Source organism: Mustela erminea, chromosome 6, assembly GCF_009829155.1.
Source record: "Mustela erminea isolate mMusErm1 chromosome 6, mMusErm1.Pri, whole genome shotgun sequence".
Taxonomy (NCBI): domain Eukaryota; kingdom Metazoa; phylum Chordata; class Mammalia; order Carnivora; family Mustelidae; genus Mustela; species Mustela erminea.
This window is the reverse complement of record NC_045619.1, coordinates 98,180,789-98,199,665: the sequence shown is the minus strand read 5'-3', so window position 1 is coordinate 98,199,665 and position 18,877 is coordinate 98,180,789. Positions and strand designations below refer to the sequence as shown.

The 18,877-nt window shown below is 33.6% G+C and overlaps 1 protein-coding gene across 7 annotated transcripts in view; it reads right to left on the bottom strand.

Annotated features, from left to right (window-relative positions):
- Positions 1-227: 227 nt before the first annotated feature.
- USP15 (ubiquitin specific peptidase 15) overlaps positions 228-18,877 on the bottom strand; it is a 114,685-nt gene continuing 96,035 nt past the window's right edge. For 3 of the 7 annotated variants that reach the window (XM_032348833.1, XM_032348835.1, XM_032348838.1), the window contains 13 exons: positions 18,623-18,847; positions 13,334-13,417; positions 13,149-13,243; positions 12,859-13,050; positions 11,600-11,715; positions 11,146-11,418; positions 10,698-10,768; positions 10,241-10,356; positions 9,217-9,366; positions 7,305-7,408; positions 5,473-5,561; positions 4,128-4,187; positions 228-1,998 (listed from right to left, as the gene is read on the bottom strand). In XM_032348833.1, coding sequence (XP_032204724.1) covers positions 1,816-1,998; positions 4,128-4,187; positions 5,473-5,561; positions 7,305-7,408; positions 9,217-9,366; positions 10,241-10,356; positions 10,698-10,768; positions 11,146-11,418; positions 11,600-11,715; positions 12,859-13,050; positions 13,149-13,243; positions 13,334-13,417; positions 18,623-18,847 — 1,758 coding nt within the window. In that variant the 3' untranslated portion in view covers positions 228-1,815. Of the gene's footprint in view, positions 1,999-4,127; positions 4,188-5,472; positions 5,562-7,304; positions 7,409-9,216; positions 9,367-10,240; positions 10,373-10,697; positions 10,769-11,145; positions 11,419-11,599; positions 11,716-12,858; positions 13,051-13,148; positions 13,244-13,333; positions 13,418-13,597; positions 14,146-18,622; positions 18,848-18,877 lie in introns of those variants that run through there. The other 4 variants (XM_032348834.1, XM_032348837.1, XM_032348839.1 and 1 more) reach the window with 3 other exon arrangements.

Below are 18,877 nucleotides of genomic sequence, written 5' to 3'. Positions count from 1 at the left end.
AAGAAATAAAAGACTAAATAAGGCCTTAAATAGCTTTATTGAAATCTGTATAAATAAACATGCACATTTCAAATGTAAACTCAAGTGAACTCAAGTGCAGACAAAATTTTAACCTCTGTCATGCAGGAGGTTAGTTTACATTAAAAAAAAAAAGAAGAAGAAAAGCAAGAAAAGAAAGGAAAAGAAAAGATAAACAAAAACAAAAACAAAAACAAACCCAAAGCAGCTTTTAAAATACCAGGATGAAAAACCAGCTTTAATATCAAGGTATAAAGCAAAGCCATGATCAACATACCTCATTTATCCTGGTCAAATGCATTTTTTTTTTTAACTTTTAAATGCTAACATAAATAAATAATTTACCAAAAATGTGCACTCACAGAGTGAACTTTTATTTACAATACACAATTTATAATCTATTGTATTTGATTAGTTCAAGTGAAGAACATTATACTTTTTGCTTTAATAACAGTGGGACACAAAGCAATTTCTCAGGTAGTCGATATGTGAAATGTGCCCCAGCATTTAGATTTTCTATTAAAGGCAGTATTGTATGCCAATCGACAATACATTCTTTCAACTAGATTAAAGGGAAAAAGCAGCAAATGAAAAATGTTTCAAATGTTCACACGGATTTTTGGCATCCTGGATCCTTGAATGTGGTGAACTTAAATCAAATTCAAGGTTTGTATGCTTTATATACTATACAGGTTCTGACTCTAGAACATGCAATGCCAATTTTCTTATAACAAGTTACCTTCTGAGAAAAGCTGTAAGGCTATGGTGAATTCCATCAGGAACACACAAAGAAAGTTAACAGACCTACCTTAAAGCCAATTGTCCATTAATGATTTAAAGGCCAGTATAGGAAAAAAATTTCTCATCTAAGCTTGATGTAGTTATTACTATGGATACAGAATATTCTTAAGTCTGTCCTTCTATTACAATAATTGGAAGAGCTAAAAGTTGCCAAATTACCGAAAAATGGGGTAGAGAAAAACAGACAGCAAAAATTTTAATTTTGGAACACACCAGATTAAAGATATACATTTTAAAGCAAGTGAAAAAAATTTTGAGTATCTTAGGAATAGATCCGAATAGCAGTAAAAAATACATTTAACTGAAAAATGATTTTAGATGGAGTGTGAAATCTAGAACCTGTTTCCACAACAGCACTAAGATGAACATAATATTCTGGATTTTTAGTGATACTACAAAATAAAATAACTTTTCCAAGATTGTTTTTTATATCATGATTTGGTTTTTTAATAGGCCCATGTAGATTACCAGGGATAGATTTGAAAATTTGGTTTTCCAAGAATACTACTGCAGTATTTATGCCACATTGATACCGCAGCTAAATATTATAGTAATATATGTGGCAGCCTAATGCACATGAACTAGATTATCCAAAAACTAAGTTCAGCCATAGTTTTCTTGCAGTATTATTAGAGCAAAATAAATGACCAACATCCACAAATTTAACATTTGTCATCAATTAACTCACATCCAAAAAATTAAAGAAAACATAATTCATCAAAACAGCAGCAAACTTAAAAGGGATTTATTTGTGATTTCCTATATATATTTAGCTTGTAATTACAAGACTGTAAATGTATTAAGAGACAATTTCTGTTAAAGTTTTCATTGTGTTTCACTTCAAGTACTGCACAAGTTAAAATCTGATAAAGGATTTACATTCGGTTATCTGAAACTCCCCATCTCAGACTTTTGTTTAATGTGGTGGGTAACTTCATCATTTCAATAGATACCACCAGCAGGAAAGTCTCTCTTTTATGGCTTCTAGGACTTTCATTAGTTAGTGTGCATACAGTTTTCATTTTCTATATCATTGTCATTATCATTGCTATCTTCATCACTTTCTAATGGGATGCCTGTGGCAGCTGAAGCACCTTTAGTTTCTCGGTCAAGAGGAAAAAAGCCAGTTCCACTGAAAGTGTCTTGTCTCTGGTAGAAAAGTACATATGCCGCTTTGGACTGTTGAAACAAATAAAGCATATTAAAATCATCAAAATTCTCAAAGATCACATTAAGTATACTACGTATTTTTCAGCTGGTAATCCATTTTGGTCACAGGGCATAAATCAAACAGAAAAATCCCACATGGTCAAAAGGAAGTTACTAAAATTGGTTTAAATATAAGATGACATCTATATATAAAGGAGTTAAAGTCACCAGAATTAGCATTTTTATTCTCTATTACATTCGTTGACTAGGTAAGTAAATGCAACTATTTCATAGATAGACCTAGTTAACATGAAACAATTCTATGCTTCTTCCCTCCCATCTCTAAGGAAAAGGTAAGCTTCTTTCTAACACTAATTACTCTAAGTTTGCTTTATAGTCCAGCTTTTCCTACTGTTAAGGATATTGCTCCGTTCATCATCACTACGTATCTTTATTTATTTTTTATTTTATTTTTAAAAAAGATTTTATTTATTTATTTGACAGAGAGAGATCACAAGTAGGCAGAGAGGCAGGATGAGAGAGAGGGGGAAACAGACTCCCTGCTGAGCAGAGTCTGATGCGGGACTCGATCCCAGGACCCTGAGATCATGACCTGAGCCGAAGGCAGACGCTTTAACCCACTGAGCCACCCAGGCACCCATCACTATGTATCTTTAGTAAGTTCTTTATCTAGTGGACTTCTTGGCATAACAAATACTCAAAAGTCTTTTCCCATCCTAAATCCCTCTTCATTCTACTGCCTTCTTCTAGTTGCCAGGCTGGCAGATAGAGCTGTCGAATATTCATTTTTCACTCTCATGCACACTCCTCAATTCAGTATGATCTGTTGCCCCAATCATTCTAACGAAATGCCTTTCACTAGAGGCAATAATCTGCTATAGACAAATTAAATGGGTGCTTTTTAAAATCCTTTTAGTCAATCTCTCGATAGCATTTAATGCTTTACTCCTCCTCTTTCCTGCATCAAATAATTTTTGGCATTTATGACACTATTTTTCCTTAGATCTTCTATCTCCATGGTTGTTTCTTTTTTTGTGTTCTCATTAAGTCCTAACCTTAAAAAAAAAAAAAAATCACTTTCTGTCCTCTGTCCACTCTTTCTCAATCTTTACCTTCTCACTAGGTGACTTATTCAAACTTATGGCTTCAACTGCTATCTAAGACCAATAATGCAAATTTATAACTAAAGCTAGTTCTCACTCCTGAACTCTAGTCCTGTTAGTCCCACTTTCTAATGGAAAATTCCCCAAAGCTATCATATAAGTAGCTCAAATTTCAACAGCAAATATTCTTCCTATATTTCCTATCATGGTAAATGCTGAATTAAGTCATCTTCAACTTCTTCCTATGCATTTCTATGTCTTTATTTATATCCAATCTTGATCAAGTTCTAATAATTCTATTAAGGAACTATCTTATAAATCTATTTCCCCCTTGTCTATACGTTACACCACAAACTTAAATTTAGAAGCTTGTATTGCAGGAATGACACCTTCTTTTAGCTGGAGGCTATAATGGTCTTTCTGTTTCTTTTCTCATTGCCTTCCAAATTTAATACTGTTCTATTGCTTAATAATCACCCATGCTTCTCACAGTCTTTAAGAAAAGCTCTAAACCCTGAAGAATATCATCCTTCTTGATCTAATTGCCAAGTTTAAGTTTAGCCTAATTTCTGCCCCATATTCCTAACAAGTATGTCTTTTCAATAATACCCAATTATTTCAATAATAGCAAAGTATGTCCTTTCAATAATACCAAATTATTTCAATAATACCAAATTATTTGTTTTCCTAAATGTCATGTTCTGTCGTGACTCCTTGCTTTTGTAGGTATTGCTTTTCTGCTTAGAACACCTTTACTTCTTTTGTTTAATTTACTTCCATTTTTAAAGTTGCAGACTCAGGTCAAACACCACTTTCTTATGCAATCTTCCCTGCACTGGTCCTATCTCTAAACCCTAAATCAATGGAGAGATGGCTGTCCTATTTCCATGCAGTCAAGATGTTTAATAGTACTTATGATTTAACTGTTAATTTACTTCTCTGTCATTTCTGGACTTTCAGCCTCTTCAAATCAGAAATAGCTGTCTTTTAATCTTGTTTAGAATTGAGTCCTATATAAAGAAGGTACTCAAATACCTGCTGACTAAATGAAGTATCATCACTGTAGGTAATTTCAGGATGTTTTGGTTGGGAGATCTAGAGAGAAGAACACAACTGAAAAGTGATGGTTGAGACCTGAAATTAGGAGTCTAAATATAAACTGGAAATGTAATTAATTTAGGCACATACATATTTAAAAAACACTAGTGTTCAAGTCTCTTTGTTAGGGAGTTAAGTAACAGTACATAATATATATACACACATAGATAAAGATATAAGATATCTGTAGAGAAACAACTCAAAATTATTTCATATCTGTTCATACAACAATGGATTAAAACTATGTCAATAATAGGGCTCAGAAGTTAATTTATTAAACTGGACAATATATGTTGAAGACTTAAGGCACTACAAACTAACGAAAAAGCTAGTTTCTGTCCTCAAAGAATGTAAAATTTAAACTGGGAAATATGAGCTCCATGCTCACAGGAACAAATACTACATTTCTTACTCTTTGTACTATTGTGATCAAACAGTAAAATTTTAGGAATACAAACTTTAATAGAAAAATAAACCCTTATTAAGCCAAGTCTTCGCTTTCTTCTTAGAATAAACTTGTCATCCCCTCACTAATCAATATTTGTTAATTAAAATATGCTCTACTGGGAAGCAAAACAAATGCCAATATTCTGGCTCCAGCTGTGGCTGAAAAACTGATGCAAATATGAACAGATATTACTTCCTCATTTTTCTACTATTCAGAAGATATTCAAGTAACAGATACTCAAGGTCAATTTAAAAAAATTTCTCTAATTTGTTTCATCCAACCATGTAATTTTGTGTTTAAATGTTTAAGAGTCACAAAGCATAAGACTTTACTTTAAAAATCATAGGTATGGTAATAGAAGGCCCTTAAAGATTTTTCCTTTTCTATTTTAGTATGCTAAATAGTCAATGTCCCCAAATGTCTGAACCTACTTTCCTACTTTCCAAAGGAAAATTTTATTATTTTCATTAGAAAACTCCATTTTTCATGATGAAATTTATGCTTCTTTTAGTAGGCAAATTTGGAGACAAATTTCCACTTAGAGGACAACTTTACATTTCTTTAAATCAGAGAAAGTATCTCTTAACTATTAGAAACTGCTAAAATATAGACTGTAGTGTTTCATGGGAGCTTTTAAAGTGGCTCTTGTGGGGCGCCTGGGTGGCTCAGTGGGTTAAAGCCTCGGGCTCTCTGCTCAGCAGGGAGCCTGCTTCCTCCTCTCTCTCTGCCTGCCTCTCTGCCTACTTGTGATCTCTGTCAAGTAAATAAATAAAATCTTAAAAAAAAAAAATAAAGTGGCTCTTGTGATTTTTCAGGAAATAAAGACATACTTACCACAATCTGGTCTTCAGATGCAGTTGAGACACTACTGTCATCAAAGTAGTACCATTTTCCATCATCTTTATTTTTTGCGAAAGCAGTATCTAATGAAAAAATATAATCACTTCTGTGACTGAAATGATCTATGGTTTCCTGGGGGAACCCGCAAAACTTTACAATCATCTATATAAGGAATACATATTAAAATTACATGACAATCATCTACACAAGACCTAAAGACCTATTACACATTCAACTGATTCCACTGATTACAGGTTTTAATATATTTCCTACAATCTAAATGCCCAAGATAATTTTCAAAGACATTGAAATTTGTGACTTTTTCATCCCAAGGACACACAGAATAGATTTATTATTTTTCAGTTCACAGAATAACACTAATGACAATACATGGGAATTAATATTTATGTAGTGCTTATGGTAGACCAGCTCTAGTGCTATGTACTTTACATGTATTATCTCATAGAGAAGGTATTATTATTCCTCTAACTTTAGAAATGGGGAAAGTGAAACATTAAGAGAAGTTTAATATGTAACAGTAAAGCTGGTAAGTGGTTGAGTAAGCATTTAAACCCAGCATTTCAACCCAAGTTATTTAATCATAACTTAAATTTTGTATGACAAATATTTTTTCAACACCATCCTATTAACTTGTAGTAGTTTTTACATCAAAATCTTTTTTAGTCTTTAACGAAACTACGGAGCAAGAAAAAAAAAAGGTAATTTATTTGTACAACTTTAAAGATTTGCTTTATCATTAGAAGTTAAAAATGCCCCCTTTACACATTTCATGCTTTGTCTTAACTATCCAATAACTGAGGAAACAAAGTTGCAAAATGTCTGCAAAATAATTATCTGTCATCATAGCTTCTAAAAAGTGACACTTTATAGGTTATATCTTCTAAATAGTTCTATCCCTCACAAAACAAAATTGTTGCTCTTCTGTGTGGAGCCTATTGTGGGTTGTAAGTTTGTCAGCTGAACTGCAGACCACTGTATCCATAAGTAAAAAAAAACACTGAATAAAAAGACAAAATCTAGCAATAAAATGATTTATAAGAGAAAAACTGAACAAAAAGGCACCTAGAGTTTGCAAACCAAGTGATACCAAAAGAAAAAATATGTCAAATACTGGTAAAAGGAACAAGAAAGAAGAGCTACCATTTCAAACATAAATGCAACTAATAATGTAAAACAATTAATAAAATTATTAGTAGAGATAGATAAATCAACATTTTAATAAGAATCCTGACAAATTCTAAGAAATATAACAGATATCTGAATATAACTAATAAGCTTCAAATATAAGAGAAATATAGAATTCTATGTCTGGACAGGAACTACATACGTTTTTCAGGTACAGAAACATTTAAGAAACAGACCATGTATTAAGGTACATGAACACTTTAATAAACTAAGGATTAATATAACATAGGTAGTATCCCCAACTGTTATGTAATAAAATCAAAATTAAGACAGAAGGAGAGCTTTAAAAAACCATACATTTGGAAAAGCGTATGATTAAGTGCCCTGGACTAATAAGAAAATAATAAAGGAAATTAAAAATATATACAGAATTAAAAGTAGATGAAAATACTACATTTCAAAGTTAATGGAATAAAGACAAAGCAGTAGAGGGAAATTTATAGCTTTAATTATAAATTATATACTTCAACAGAGGAGAAAAAAAGTAAAGATCAGGAGTCACATGCTATTGACCAAGGAAGCCAGGCATTCGACCCTTTCCCTTTAATAAATATCTTAAGGAAAAAGTCTACAGTAATCAAACATCATGATTTTAGCAAAATGGTAAACTGTCAACTTACAGTGTCCTCCTCCCATCCCTCCATAGTGGTTGGAAACAGCAATCAAATTATAGCGACAAGGACCTGCATTTGGATTAATTAGGAATTCTGACATATCCAGGTCACTGTTTAACAAAGAGATCAAGTTAGTTTTATGTTTTCTCTAAGTGTCATGAATTTCTATTATCTTCTGTCAATGTTGCTTGACTCTCATTTATATAAAAAATCTCCCTCACTAAAGAAATAAGAGTCAAATAACTGTAAAACATATCATATGTATGTGTAAATACAAACATATATATAATTTTATATATATATATCCAGACACACACGCACACCAAAAATATGCATACACCTCTAAGTTTTGAATATTTTGGCAAAAATTTTCTTAGGGGCTAGGAATTTTTAAATTGTCTGCTGACTGCTGTTTATTCAGATTTATGTTTTATGCTAATACACTTAACTCTCTAGTATATAGTAAAAGAGTCATCACCATTTGCCATTGATCCTTTTAATTTTTCATATTTCTGAAGTCATTTTGAATAATTACATCTTTAAGGATTATTCTACATTTCTCTGGTTCTGATGATCTCTATACCCCAAGTGGGCAATATTTTTTGAAACGCAACCAACTGTTTGTAATCTGTCATGCATGAAACTGGAACATGACCATTTCATAACTTATCATTATTTGTTTTTTTTTGGCTTGCATCATTAAAAAGCAATAATGATTAAAATTTCAAGTATATCTCACAGATTCCAGCTTATCATTACTTCGGTTCTTCTTGCACTTAAAATGCTATATTCTTCTTTTTTTTTTTTTAATGCTATAAAAACCTTGAGAAAACTTTGATGGCTCATAATTTTGTTAAGGAGAAAATTACCATTTTTTTTTCTGGTCAAAAACTGCAAAATGTTTTTAATTGTAACTTTACACCAATCAGAATAAGCAATCCAAAGAATGTTTTCAATATTACCTCTATTTCTTTCTAATCACACACACCTGCCAATGGCAGGTGTCTACTTGTTAACTGTTTCAAACACCTGGTGCACAAATACAAAATATAAAAGAATACTATCAATGTTCTTTTAGCAAAATGGGAGAGTACCAAGTTATTGCTGCAAAATATTGCGTGATGAAGTCCTTCCTGGACCATGTGAACAAGAATAAACAATTTCATTTTTGTCCTTATGAATTCTCAATTAAATTTAGTGAAAGGTTTAGAAAAAAATAAAGGACTACAAAGATGCTGTCTCCAGACTTTTTACAAAAATGATGTAATACTCTGACCAATGCAATAAACTCAAGTATGACACAAAAGGGATGACTGATTATACTACTGGTATCATCCTTTTCAACAATTACATTATTCTGTTTCACACTCAGTCTTTGTAAAAAAGTGTACTTAGGAATAACTGATTATTAATGATGAAATATATCCTAGGAAAAAATAAAATCAGTACGATCCCACAGAGTATCTTAGATTTATTTATAAACAGTGCCAATGAACCCATATAATAATGTAATACAGAATTACTTTTATTCTGTTTAAAAGGTATATTTTCTCTTTATTCTCTGAAAAGTATCTATTTTTTTTAAAAGACTTTATTTTATTTGACAGGGAGAGATCACAAGTAGGCAGACAGAGAGAGGAGGAAGCAGGTTCCCTGCTGAGCAAAGAGCCCGATGTGGTACTTGATCCCAGGACCCTGAGATCATGACCTGAGCTGAAGGCAGAGGCTTAACCCACTGAGCCACCCAGGTGCCCCTCTCTGAAAAATATCTAAAAAGGAATAAAAATTTTTACTGATCTTTACAAATTTTTCAGACTACTCATAAATACACTAAAAAACTGAAGTTGGATCCAATACTATCTGATGATTTTACGAACCTACAGTTGCCCAATGTTTATAAAGCATAATCAAAACTTACTTGATTGGAAAATCAACTAAAGTATCCAGTTTGTCTCTCATGTATCGACTGTAAGAAAATCGCTTGAGATGTACCACAAGTACTGGAGGCAGGGACCATAAATCCAGTTTCTTTGTGGCTTGCTGATGTTCTTTACAATTTGGACAATACCTAAAAATAAAGTGAAATATTCAAAGCTTGCTAAAGGTAATGAAAATAATAGATTAAAAAAATGCTTGGCAAGTTTCACATTTACTCAGCGGGCAATTACTATGTGCCTAATATACATCAGAATTAGATATACATACATATATATATATACATATATATATGTATGTATGTATCTTCAGTAAATCAAATTGATTTAGAATACTATAAATTAATATGTATATAGGTATTCAAAGAAATGATGAAGGCTAGATTATTTACATTTTAGTAAGCTAAAAGAATACAAAACTATGCTGAGATATAAGTATTAGAAAATCTCAAAACTTCTGGGCTCTAATGGAATTAATAACACCACAAAACATGATTTTCCTAAAAACGTTTCTATCAAAATAGCTGCACAGCAAAAAATTCTTGGGAAAACTAAAATTATCCATAGTAAAATTGCTACTGTAGAAAATACAGTAAAAAGATTAAAGCTTAACATTATAATAATACTTCTAAACATCTGAGTCACTTTTCTTTTTAAAGATTTTTATCTACTTATTTGAGAGAGAGAGACAGACAGTGACAGATAAAGTGAGAGAGAGCACAAGTGGGGAGGAGAGGAAGCAGCAGGCTCCCAACTGAGCAGGGAGCCTGATAAAGGGCTTGATCCCATGACCCTAGGATTGTGACCTGGGCCAAAGACAGAAACCTAAATCCACTGAGACACCCAGTGCCCCACGAATCACTTTTAACAGACTATTTTTAAAGAAGTGCTTATTATTTAAAATATCAAAAGGAATTTAGTTACTGCTTTTTCAACTTGATATATCACATACCTCAGTACAAATCCTTACAAAATAATTAGATGCAATTTTTTAACTTTGTCTCTTACCAGGGATCTTCAGCACCTAGCTTTTCTTTTGTTGTAAAAAGCTCAATGCAATCTTTTAATTTCACAAAGGGTTTTTTAGGAGGTTTATATTCCACACTTTCATGTTTTTCAAAATCCTAAAGAGAAGTATTTCTTGAGTTAAGAGAACAAATGAAACAAAACTCATTTTAGTGATACCATCTTACTATGAATAGCAATGAAAAACTCCTAAACTTTCTCAAAAGAACTATAAAGCTTATTTCAGCTGAGATTTATACCACTCTTCTAAAAAAAACTTCTCTATACACACCTACATGGATGATTAGAACTGTTAATAGAAAGCATGTTTGTAAACCAACAAGACTTTTCTAGTACATAACCATTTTTCTACTAGCAAAATAACCATACTTGGTAGAAGGAAAAGAAAGTAACAAAACTGCAATCAACCTGGGTAGATATGGAATGAGTGATGACTTACCTCAGCAGCATTTTCATCAAAATATCGTTTTTTCAAATCAGGATCCCAATCCAAAGCAAGAAAAGATCTTTCTAAGATGAAAAACACATTTTTTTTTCCTTTAAAACTTAATATGCCTTCATTAAAATGAGTATATTTTAATGTTAAGATCTATACTAGAATAAACAATCTTTTCTACTTGGACTACCTTTCTACTTGCTGTTTCCAAGTCATTAAAAATTTAAAGAGTTAAAAAAAAAGATAGAAAACTTAAGCATAAGTCTAACCTCCATTTAATAAGCAGTGCTGTGTTTTAGTACGCTTAGAAATTAAGACTTCTCATTTAAGATACGTAGATTTTATATAGATAAGTGAATGTTATTTTTCATGACTACTGAATTTCAGTTTTCACCTAAAATAATAATATACTTTGGTCAAGTTCAGTGTTCAAGCCAGTTTTCATACTTACCATCTAGCCTAAGCTGCCGCTCGTCAAATCTTATATGCCTGGTATCATCTTTGATGTAGTTGATATCTGTATTGCCTAAATTGTTGAACTGGAATGTAAACAATCTTTTTTTGTGTCCCGTGATTTGACCTTTGCAAATTTCCTCAGTACATAATCCATTTTCAGAATCATTATCTCCTCCAACTGAATCTTCAGACTGACTATTTTCATTCTCGGAGGGAAGTTCTTGATCCTGGCTGGATTCATCATCTGGCTCATCTGTTTCCATTTCACCTAATTTTAGATATTAGAAGTCTTTAAATAAACCCAATGCTACATTTAAAAGTTATTAATATTAACAATATTTTTCCCAGGCTTGGAGAGATTTTTTTTAGTTCCTTAATCCCCATCTTCTTTTTTTCTGAGGCAATAATCCAAGTGAAAGGTTTTATAAAATTTAACAGGAAAGTCTTACTTGGTGAGCCTTCTTCATGTATGCCATTTGGGCCATTCCCATTAATATTTTGGTCCTTACAGCAGTGTAGGGATCCTTCAGTTTCTTCTGTTTCAGTAGATATTTTGACATATCGGCTTAAATAAAATCAGAAATCATACTAATTTAGTTCTATGATGGTAAAAACTAGAAAAAAATATTTTTTTTCCCATTCTTTCAGTACTTTTTTTTTTTTAAAGATTTTATTTGTTTATTTGACAGAGAGAGATCACAAGTAGGCAGAGAGGCAGGCAGAGAGAAAGAGAGAGAGAGAGGAGGAAGCAGGCTCCCTGCTGAGCAGAGAGCCTGATGTGGGACTCGATCCCAGGACCCTGAGATCATGACCTGAGCCGAAGGCAGCGGCTTAACCCACTGAGCCACCCAGGCGCCCCTCTTTCAGTACTTTTTAATGAAGTAATAATAGTTGTCATTTAGTAGATTCAAGGATAAATCAAATTCAGGATATAGTACCATAAGTGCAAGTGACCAATCATTTCTGTTTTGGTTGTCTTTATAAAAAGAAAGGAGTTGGTTTGTTACTTCTAGGATTTTAACATCTTATGATAAAAGTTTGTGGCAGGGGCGCCTGGGTGGCTCAGTGGGTTAAGCTGCTGCCTTCGGCTCAGGTCATGATCTCAGGGTCCTGGGATCTAGTCCTGCATCGGGCTCTTTGCTCAGCCTGCCTCTCTGCCTACTCTGTCTGTCAAATAAATAAATAAATAAATAAATGATTAAAATAGGTATGCCAGAAAGAATTTGTCAGTTACAAAGGATAAAACCAAAGGGATCAAATGGCAGTTTTGATTACATTTCCAATCAAGGTTTTTAGGAAGACAAAAATGGGTTGGCTTAAAATACTCTCAACCCTGAAAATTTATTCTTTTAAATAAAACCATTTGTAGGAGTTCCTGAACCAGCAATGTGTATAAAGAAATGAAGCATCTGAAATTTGTTATAATGTCAGAGTGCACACATGAAAATTCCCATTTTCTTCCAACTACAAACTTCTGGTTTAAAACAGCTAAAAGAACCATGCTTTCTGGGTTTGCAATTACCTAAATAATGTGTTTTACATGATCAACAAACTGAATTAAACTATAATTTGATTTTGTAAATTTCTGTTTAAACACAGTTGAGATAATATAGGCTTATCAAATTATATTCTGATAGTACACTACACATTTATTTTTATTAACTATTCTAACACTCATTTTGTTAATGTAGAATTGTCTGACACTTACCACATTCTCAAAAGCAGGAGATTATAGAGTTTATCTTCAGTATTATTTCGTGGTACAGCCATAAGAAAAGGCTGACCAAAAAGTGAAGAACCAGTATGGTGGGTATAACTTGAGTGTCTAAATTTTTCTCTTAGGCAAACAGGAATAATCACATGCTCTGTATCTTCTGTCCTATTGATGTTAATTTCAAACCTATAAGGACAAAACTGACCATAAACTCTGAAAACTTTTATGTTATTTCTTCTGAAATTTTCCCAATTAATATTTTGCACAATGAATTTTATACTTACACATAAATATCATCCCGTTCCATAATACTACTAAGGTTTTCATCCATAGCGAATATTCTGTGAAATCTATGATTGTATATATCAGTAACTATCATCTAAAAGGAAATAAATTTCTATTAAGCTGGTTTTACATCACTGAAAAACTAAACTCCAGTTTACATTCTTCAAACGCAGAAATACCTTACCTTATCTGCAGGTACTCCTGACAAAGCAGACAATGCTGTACAAAGATCAAGTATGTTTCCAATTTTGGGGACAACCACTTTGTACTAAAAAACAAAAAATTGTAATGAATTTATTACTTTGGAAAAAATACTCAGTAGATGAAAATGAACTCACGGTTGCTTCCTCACATTCACTTAGTAGTTGTTTTATAGTGTCTTTTTCCAATCCTACCATCATCCTCGCTGGCAATGTCTCTATGGATAATTTAAATTAGCCTTATTGTTCCCTGGATCTTTGATTCAAAGACCCACACTTACATTCAACTGTAGTTCACTTCTTGCACCTTGCCATAAACTCATTCCACCTCCAGTTTCTTAAACTCTTTATCAGGCTACTGACTAACCATGAATTTACTTCTCCTGGAAACTTGTTCTTCCCCATTCTTGGCTTGCACTTAGAGCTTTAGTCCTTTTAATTCTCAATCTTCTCCTGGTTTTCCAGCTTCCTACTGTCTTCATGGCCTTCCATCCAGATCCTACATGATTTATCATTGCAACTACTGCACTGCAAAACCTTTAACTACTTTGTTATTCAATTTTATTCTTGCTATAGTTCCTTAGAGCTGTTTGATATGCTGGAGAAAACTGACCAACTTAGAGACTGGTTTGCTACAAATTCTCAGTGCCCAAGTCTTAAGTCTTAACTGATTGTTCAACACTAGCCAGAAATTCTGTGCCTCCCTTAGTTACTTCTTCCTTCATTTCTCTCAGTAACTATATAAAATCCTCACCATTCCTTAGGCTTCCTATTTCACCACCTCTCCCTTCACTGTCTACAGAATACCAAAAAAAAAAAAAAAAAAAAGAAAAAGAAAAAGAAAAAGAAAAAAAGAGGTTACTGGATAGGAAAATCTCCAACTTTGTGTCCTTCAACAAACTTCTAGAAGATCCTTTTCTCCATCTTTTTCTACATAGGGAAAGAGAATCAGGTGTCACCCTTCCCATCTAAGGCTAAATCTAGAATCTATGCTCTGAATCTCATCGTGTTCCATTTCCTTGGGAACCAGCAATCAGTCTTTATTCCATTTTGTTCTGATCCTTATATAAGCAGTGAAATAATTTACAAGCCTCTCCAAAAAAAAAAAAAAAAAAAAGGAAAAAAGAATGAAATAAACCACTCCTTCACTGCCTCTTCCCTCTATCTCCCTTTCTCATTTGCTTTATAAATACCCTTGCTAAAAGTAATGTCTACAGTATCTTAACTTCCTCACTTCCCATTCACTTATCCACCCCTAGCTTTTGTCCTCATTTCTTTCCTTTACCCGTTACCAAGGTTGTCAAATTCCTTTAGAATTTTACCCTTAATCTTTTTTTCTTCTTAAGATTTTATTTATTTGTCAGAGAGAGAGAGAGACAGAGAGACAGCACACGCACACAAGCAGGGGGAGCAGAAGGCAGAGGAAGAAACAGGCACCTCCTTGAGCAAGGAGTTCAATGTGGAACTTGATCCCAGGACAATGGGGTCATGACTTGAGCCCAAGGCAGATGATTAAAGGCTTAATGTACTGAGTCACCCAGACGCTACCCTCCCCCACCCCCTTAGCCCTCTTCTTGACTGTATAGGCTCTCTTTAGAACAGGTGAATATACCCCAGTTTGCTCTGGCCAGTCCTGGATGAGCCTGCTGTCCTAGTATAATTATTAATAATGGCCCCTTTTATTTTTAAGAGAATTCTGGTTTAGATGATACATTACAGGATCACCCTATCCTTAAGGAATCTCATCCTTCTAAGACATTCATTATTTTCACAGAGTTCACTGCCCACTTTCTATCTCAAGCACAGACATCTCTCCTCCAGTCTAGATAGAGAAACTCAATGCCAACTACCTAAAATTTCCTCATGCACCTCAACATGTACAATAACGCAGATTTAGGTCATGTTAGGTCAGCATATCCAATATTAAAACAGGTTTCTTTCTAAACCTTTCTTCCTCTATATCCCATTAAAACAAATAGCACCTCTGTCTCCTCAGTTTTGCAACCCAATTAGCTTGGCATCATCTTTGAATGCACTTAAACACTTTTACTTCTTGTATTCAACTATTTCTTCTAACTGCCATCCTGACACTAATCTTAAAAGCTCAAGCCCTTTTCATTTATCATCTGATTACTGCAAAACTCACTTACATGGTCTTAGTACATCTGACCTAAGCTTTTCCAATCCAATCTTTGCACTAGCCTGGGTCTTTTTTCTCGAATACAAATCCGGTCACGTAATCTCTCATTTAATAATCTTTAATGGCTCCCCTCATTTTAGGATGAAGTCCAAACTTCCTTTCATGGCAGCAAATTTCTTTATTAGCTCACTTCTGCTTACCATATTATATACTTATAATTTTCATATGTGGGCTACATCCTCTTTGCCTTTAGCTCTTTGTATATCCCATTCTTGTTCTCTACAATGTCTTTATTTCCAGCTTTCACACGCTTAAAACCTAATCATCCTCAGGATTCAACACAGGTGTATTGGTAGGTTGGGGTATGTCACTCCTGTATACTCCTGCAGTACTCTGTCACAGCATTTTTCACACTGTATGAAAAGCTTCTTGGGAACAAGAACCAGGAACACCTTTGATTTCCAGCACTTCGCAGAGTATGGGAGTCCAATACCGAATACATGTTCAATACAATTACTAATTAATTATTACCTAAATCAACTTCATTGATGGGACAACTCATCAAGTAAGTTAACTCGGTTAATTTACCTTTCCTCTCCAGCTGGTTAAAGCACACTGTTAATGAGCCCGTCATTTTGTATTTGAATTGTTACTGCCTTCAAGTAGGAAAAAAATGCCCAATTCTTTTTGATGACCATGACTCCAATCTCCACAAATCTGTAGTTTTGGCCACCAAGTGTAAAAAGAGGTATACTGGGGCACCTGGGTGGCTTAGTAGTTAAGCGTCTGCCTTCGGCTCAGGTCATGCTGCCAGGGTCCTGGGATCGAGTCCTGGACTGGGCTCAATCCCAGCTCTGAGGGAAGCCTGCTTCTCCCTCCACCACTCCCCCTGCTTGCTTTCCCTCTCTCACTGTGTCTCTCCCTGTCAAATAAATAAATAAAATCTTAAAAAAAAAGAAAAAAAGGGCGCCTGGGTGGCTCAGTGGGTTAAGCCGCTGCCTTCGGCTCAGGTCATGATCTCAGGGTTCTGGGATCGAGGCCCGCATCGGGCTCTCTGCTCAGCAGGGAGCCTGCTTCCCTCTCTCTCTCTGCCTGCCTCTCCATCTACTTGTGATTTCTGTCAAATAAATAAATAAAATCTTTAAAAAAAAAAAAAAAGAAAAAAAAGAAAAAGAGCTATACTAATGGAATTCATATTACTGGGAAAACAATTTAAAACTCAAATTATGGGAGAATATTCAGTACATGCCTTATAGGCTAATGTGAAATTTGAATGCAATCTGTCTCTAGGTAATAAAGATTACTTTGTATTACTAGCATGGGAGAATACTGTTTTTAACAAATGTAATGTAGAAAAACAGTGTATTTATTTTTTTGTTGCGATAAATTTTACTTATTGTTTATGCTTCTCTCTCATTCCATTACACTCATTGGCATGTATTTACAAATTTCCAAACTGGAGGTACGAGTGTAGTTTAGCATTGTTACTGTTTCCCTCCACTGAAAAGAACATTAATAATTCTATGCTTATTAAAGGGTGTGAGTTTAGAAATGTGAACCTATATTCCCCTGGCCAAAAATAAAAGCAGGCCTTTTCTGACCCTGCTCAATATTCTCAGTACTACTGAATGAGATATTGACATGAAGGCATCAGGTTCAATGAGTTCATGAAGGAAACATATAAAGTAGCAAAAGAAATAGGGGAAATGTGCATTAAGTGTATGACTAGTCTTTACTAGACCTTAATCACTCTGAATGAAAGGACTATACTTTTATTATGAACACTTCATTTATTGTGTCCTTGTTAAGAGTAAACCCAAACACTTACATGAAGTAATGGTAAGATTTTAACTTTGCTCAAAAGTAGACCTTTCATACAGATCTCATGATATTGCTATTGACTGAACTGTGTCCCCTTAAAATTTAGTGTTGAAACCCTAACCACTAAAGTAATGGTATTTGGAGAGGGGGCTTTTGGGTGGTTTATATGAGATCAAAAAGGTGGGGCCCTCACGATGGGATTACTGCCCTTATAAGGAGATGCAACAGAGCTTATGTGCAAACAGGTGCTCTCTCTCACTGTGCTCTCTCTCAACACAGTGAGGACAAGGTTGTCTGTAAACCAGGAATAGAGTCTGTACTAGATACCAATCATGCTGGCACTCTTGATTTTAGTCTTCTAGCCGCCAGAATTGTGAGAAAAAAAATTTTCATTGTTTAAAGCCACTCAGTTTATAACTACAATGCTCTAAGAAACTGCACTATCTGGTTGGAATCTAAGCTAAAGATCTTCAGTAAACAGTCTTCTAAAGTAGGAACCATGTCTCCTGTTTGTCAAACAGAGCTTTACAATTTCATGAGGTGCCCAACACATATTTCAATGAATATAATTTTTGAATATTTCTGCATCAGTAGTACTACAAGTTATGGGGTTTGGAAATACAAAGATTTACAAAGTCCCCATCTTCAAAGAACTCATGGTCTAGTGGAGAAAAGATAAGTAAACCAAAGGTTATAATAAAATTTATTAAGTGTGATAATAGAATTGAACTGAAGGTAGAAGAGGAAGAACTACTTCTTTTAAGGGTGGTTCAGGTGTCAGAGAAGGATTAACTGATTAATGAAGGGAGAAAATATAGTGCTTTGCTTAGAACATTAGTGAAGCAAGTATTTATAGCCAAACTAAATTTCCATTTCTCTTCCAAGTTAACATGCCTAAATATCACAGGTATTTAAGTATACTATTATCAAATCATGAATCAAAATGTATGCTATTAGTTCTACTTCCAACAGCCATTAGAAAAAATATATAATTAACATTAAAGTTCAAGTTGGAAAATGGGAAAAATAATGTTATTAATCTTTGGTAAACTCATACTTATCCTAACACTGTAAATTGAACAACCTATCATTTTTCTTTCATAAGAAAAAGACTTTGAGAATTTTGCTTTTACAAATAATACTTTACACATCCCTCACCTTTTCAAAATTCTAAAAAGCTGTACTAAAATTTCCAAAGTATTTAGTTTATAAAATCTCTTACACAAATAAACTTAATTATGCTTGAGCCACAAGGTCTCAACACCAAGTTTTTATAAAAGTAAGAAATGCAAAGAAAATAATCATGATTTACCTGCATAGGTTTAGTAAGTGGATCCATTCTAACTAAATATACTTCCAAGGTACGTTCTTTTTTCATGGGCAATGGAAGTGTCAAGTAACAAAAAGGATCAAATGTTACAGAAATCTTAGCACATTCAGGACAAACTAAAGTTGATTTGAAAAGGCCGTGAAATATATCTACTATGATAGAATCATTTCTTTTTAAATGGTTTTCCCAGGCTTCTTCAGCAACAATCTGTAAGAAAAATACACACATATTACACAG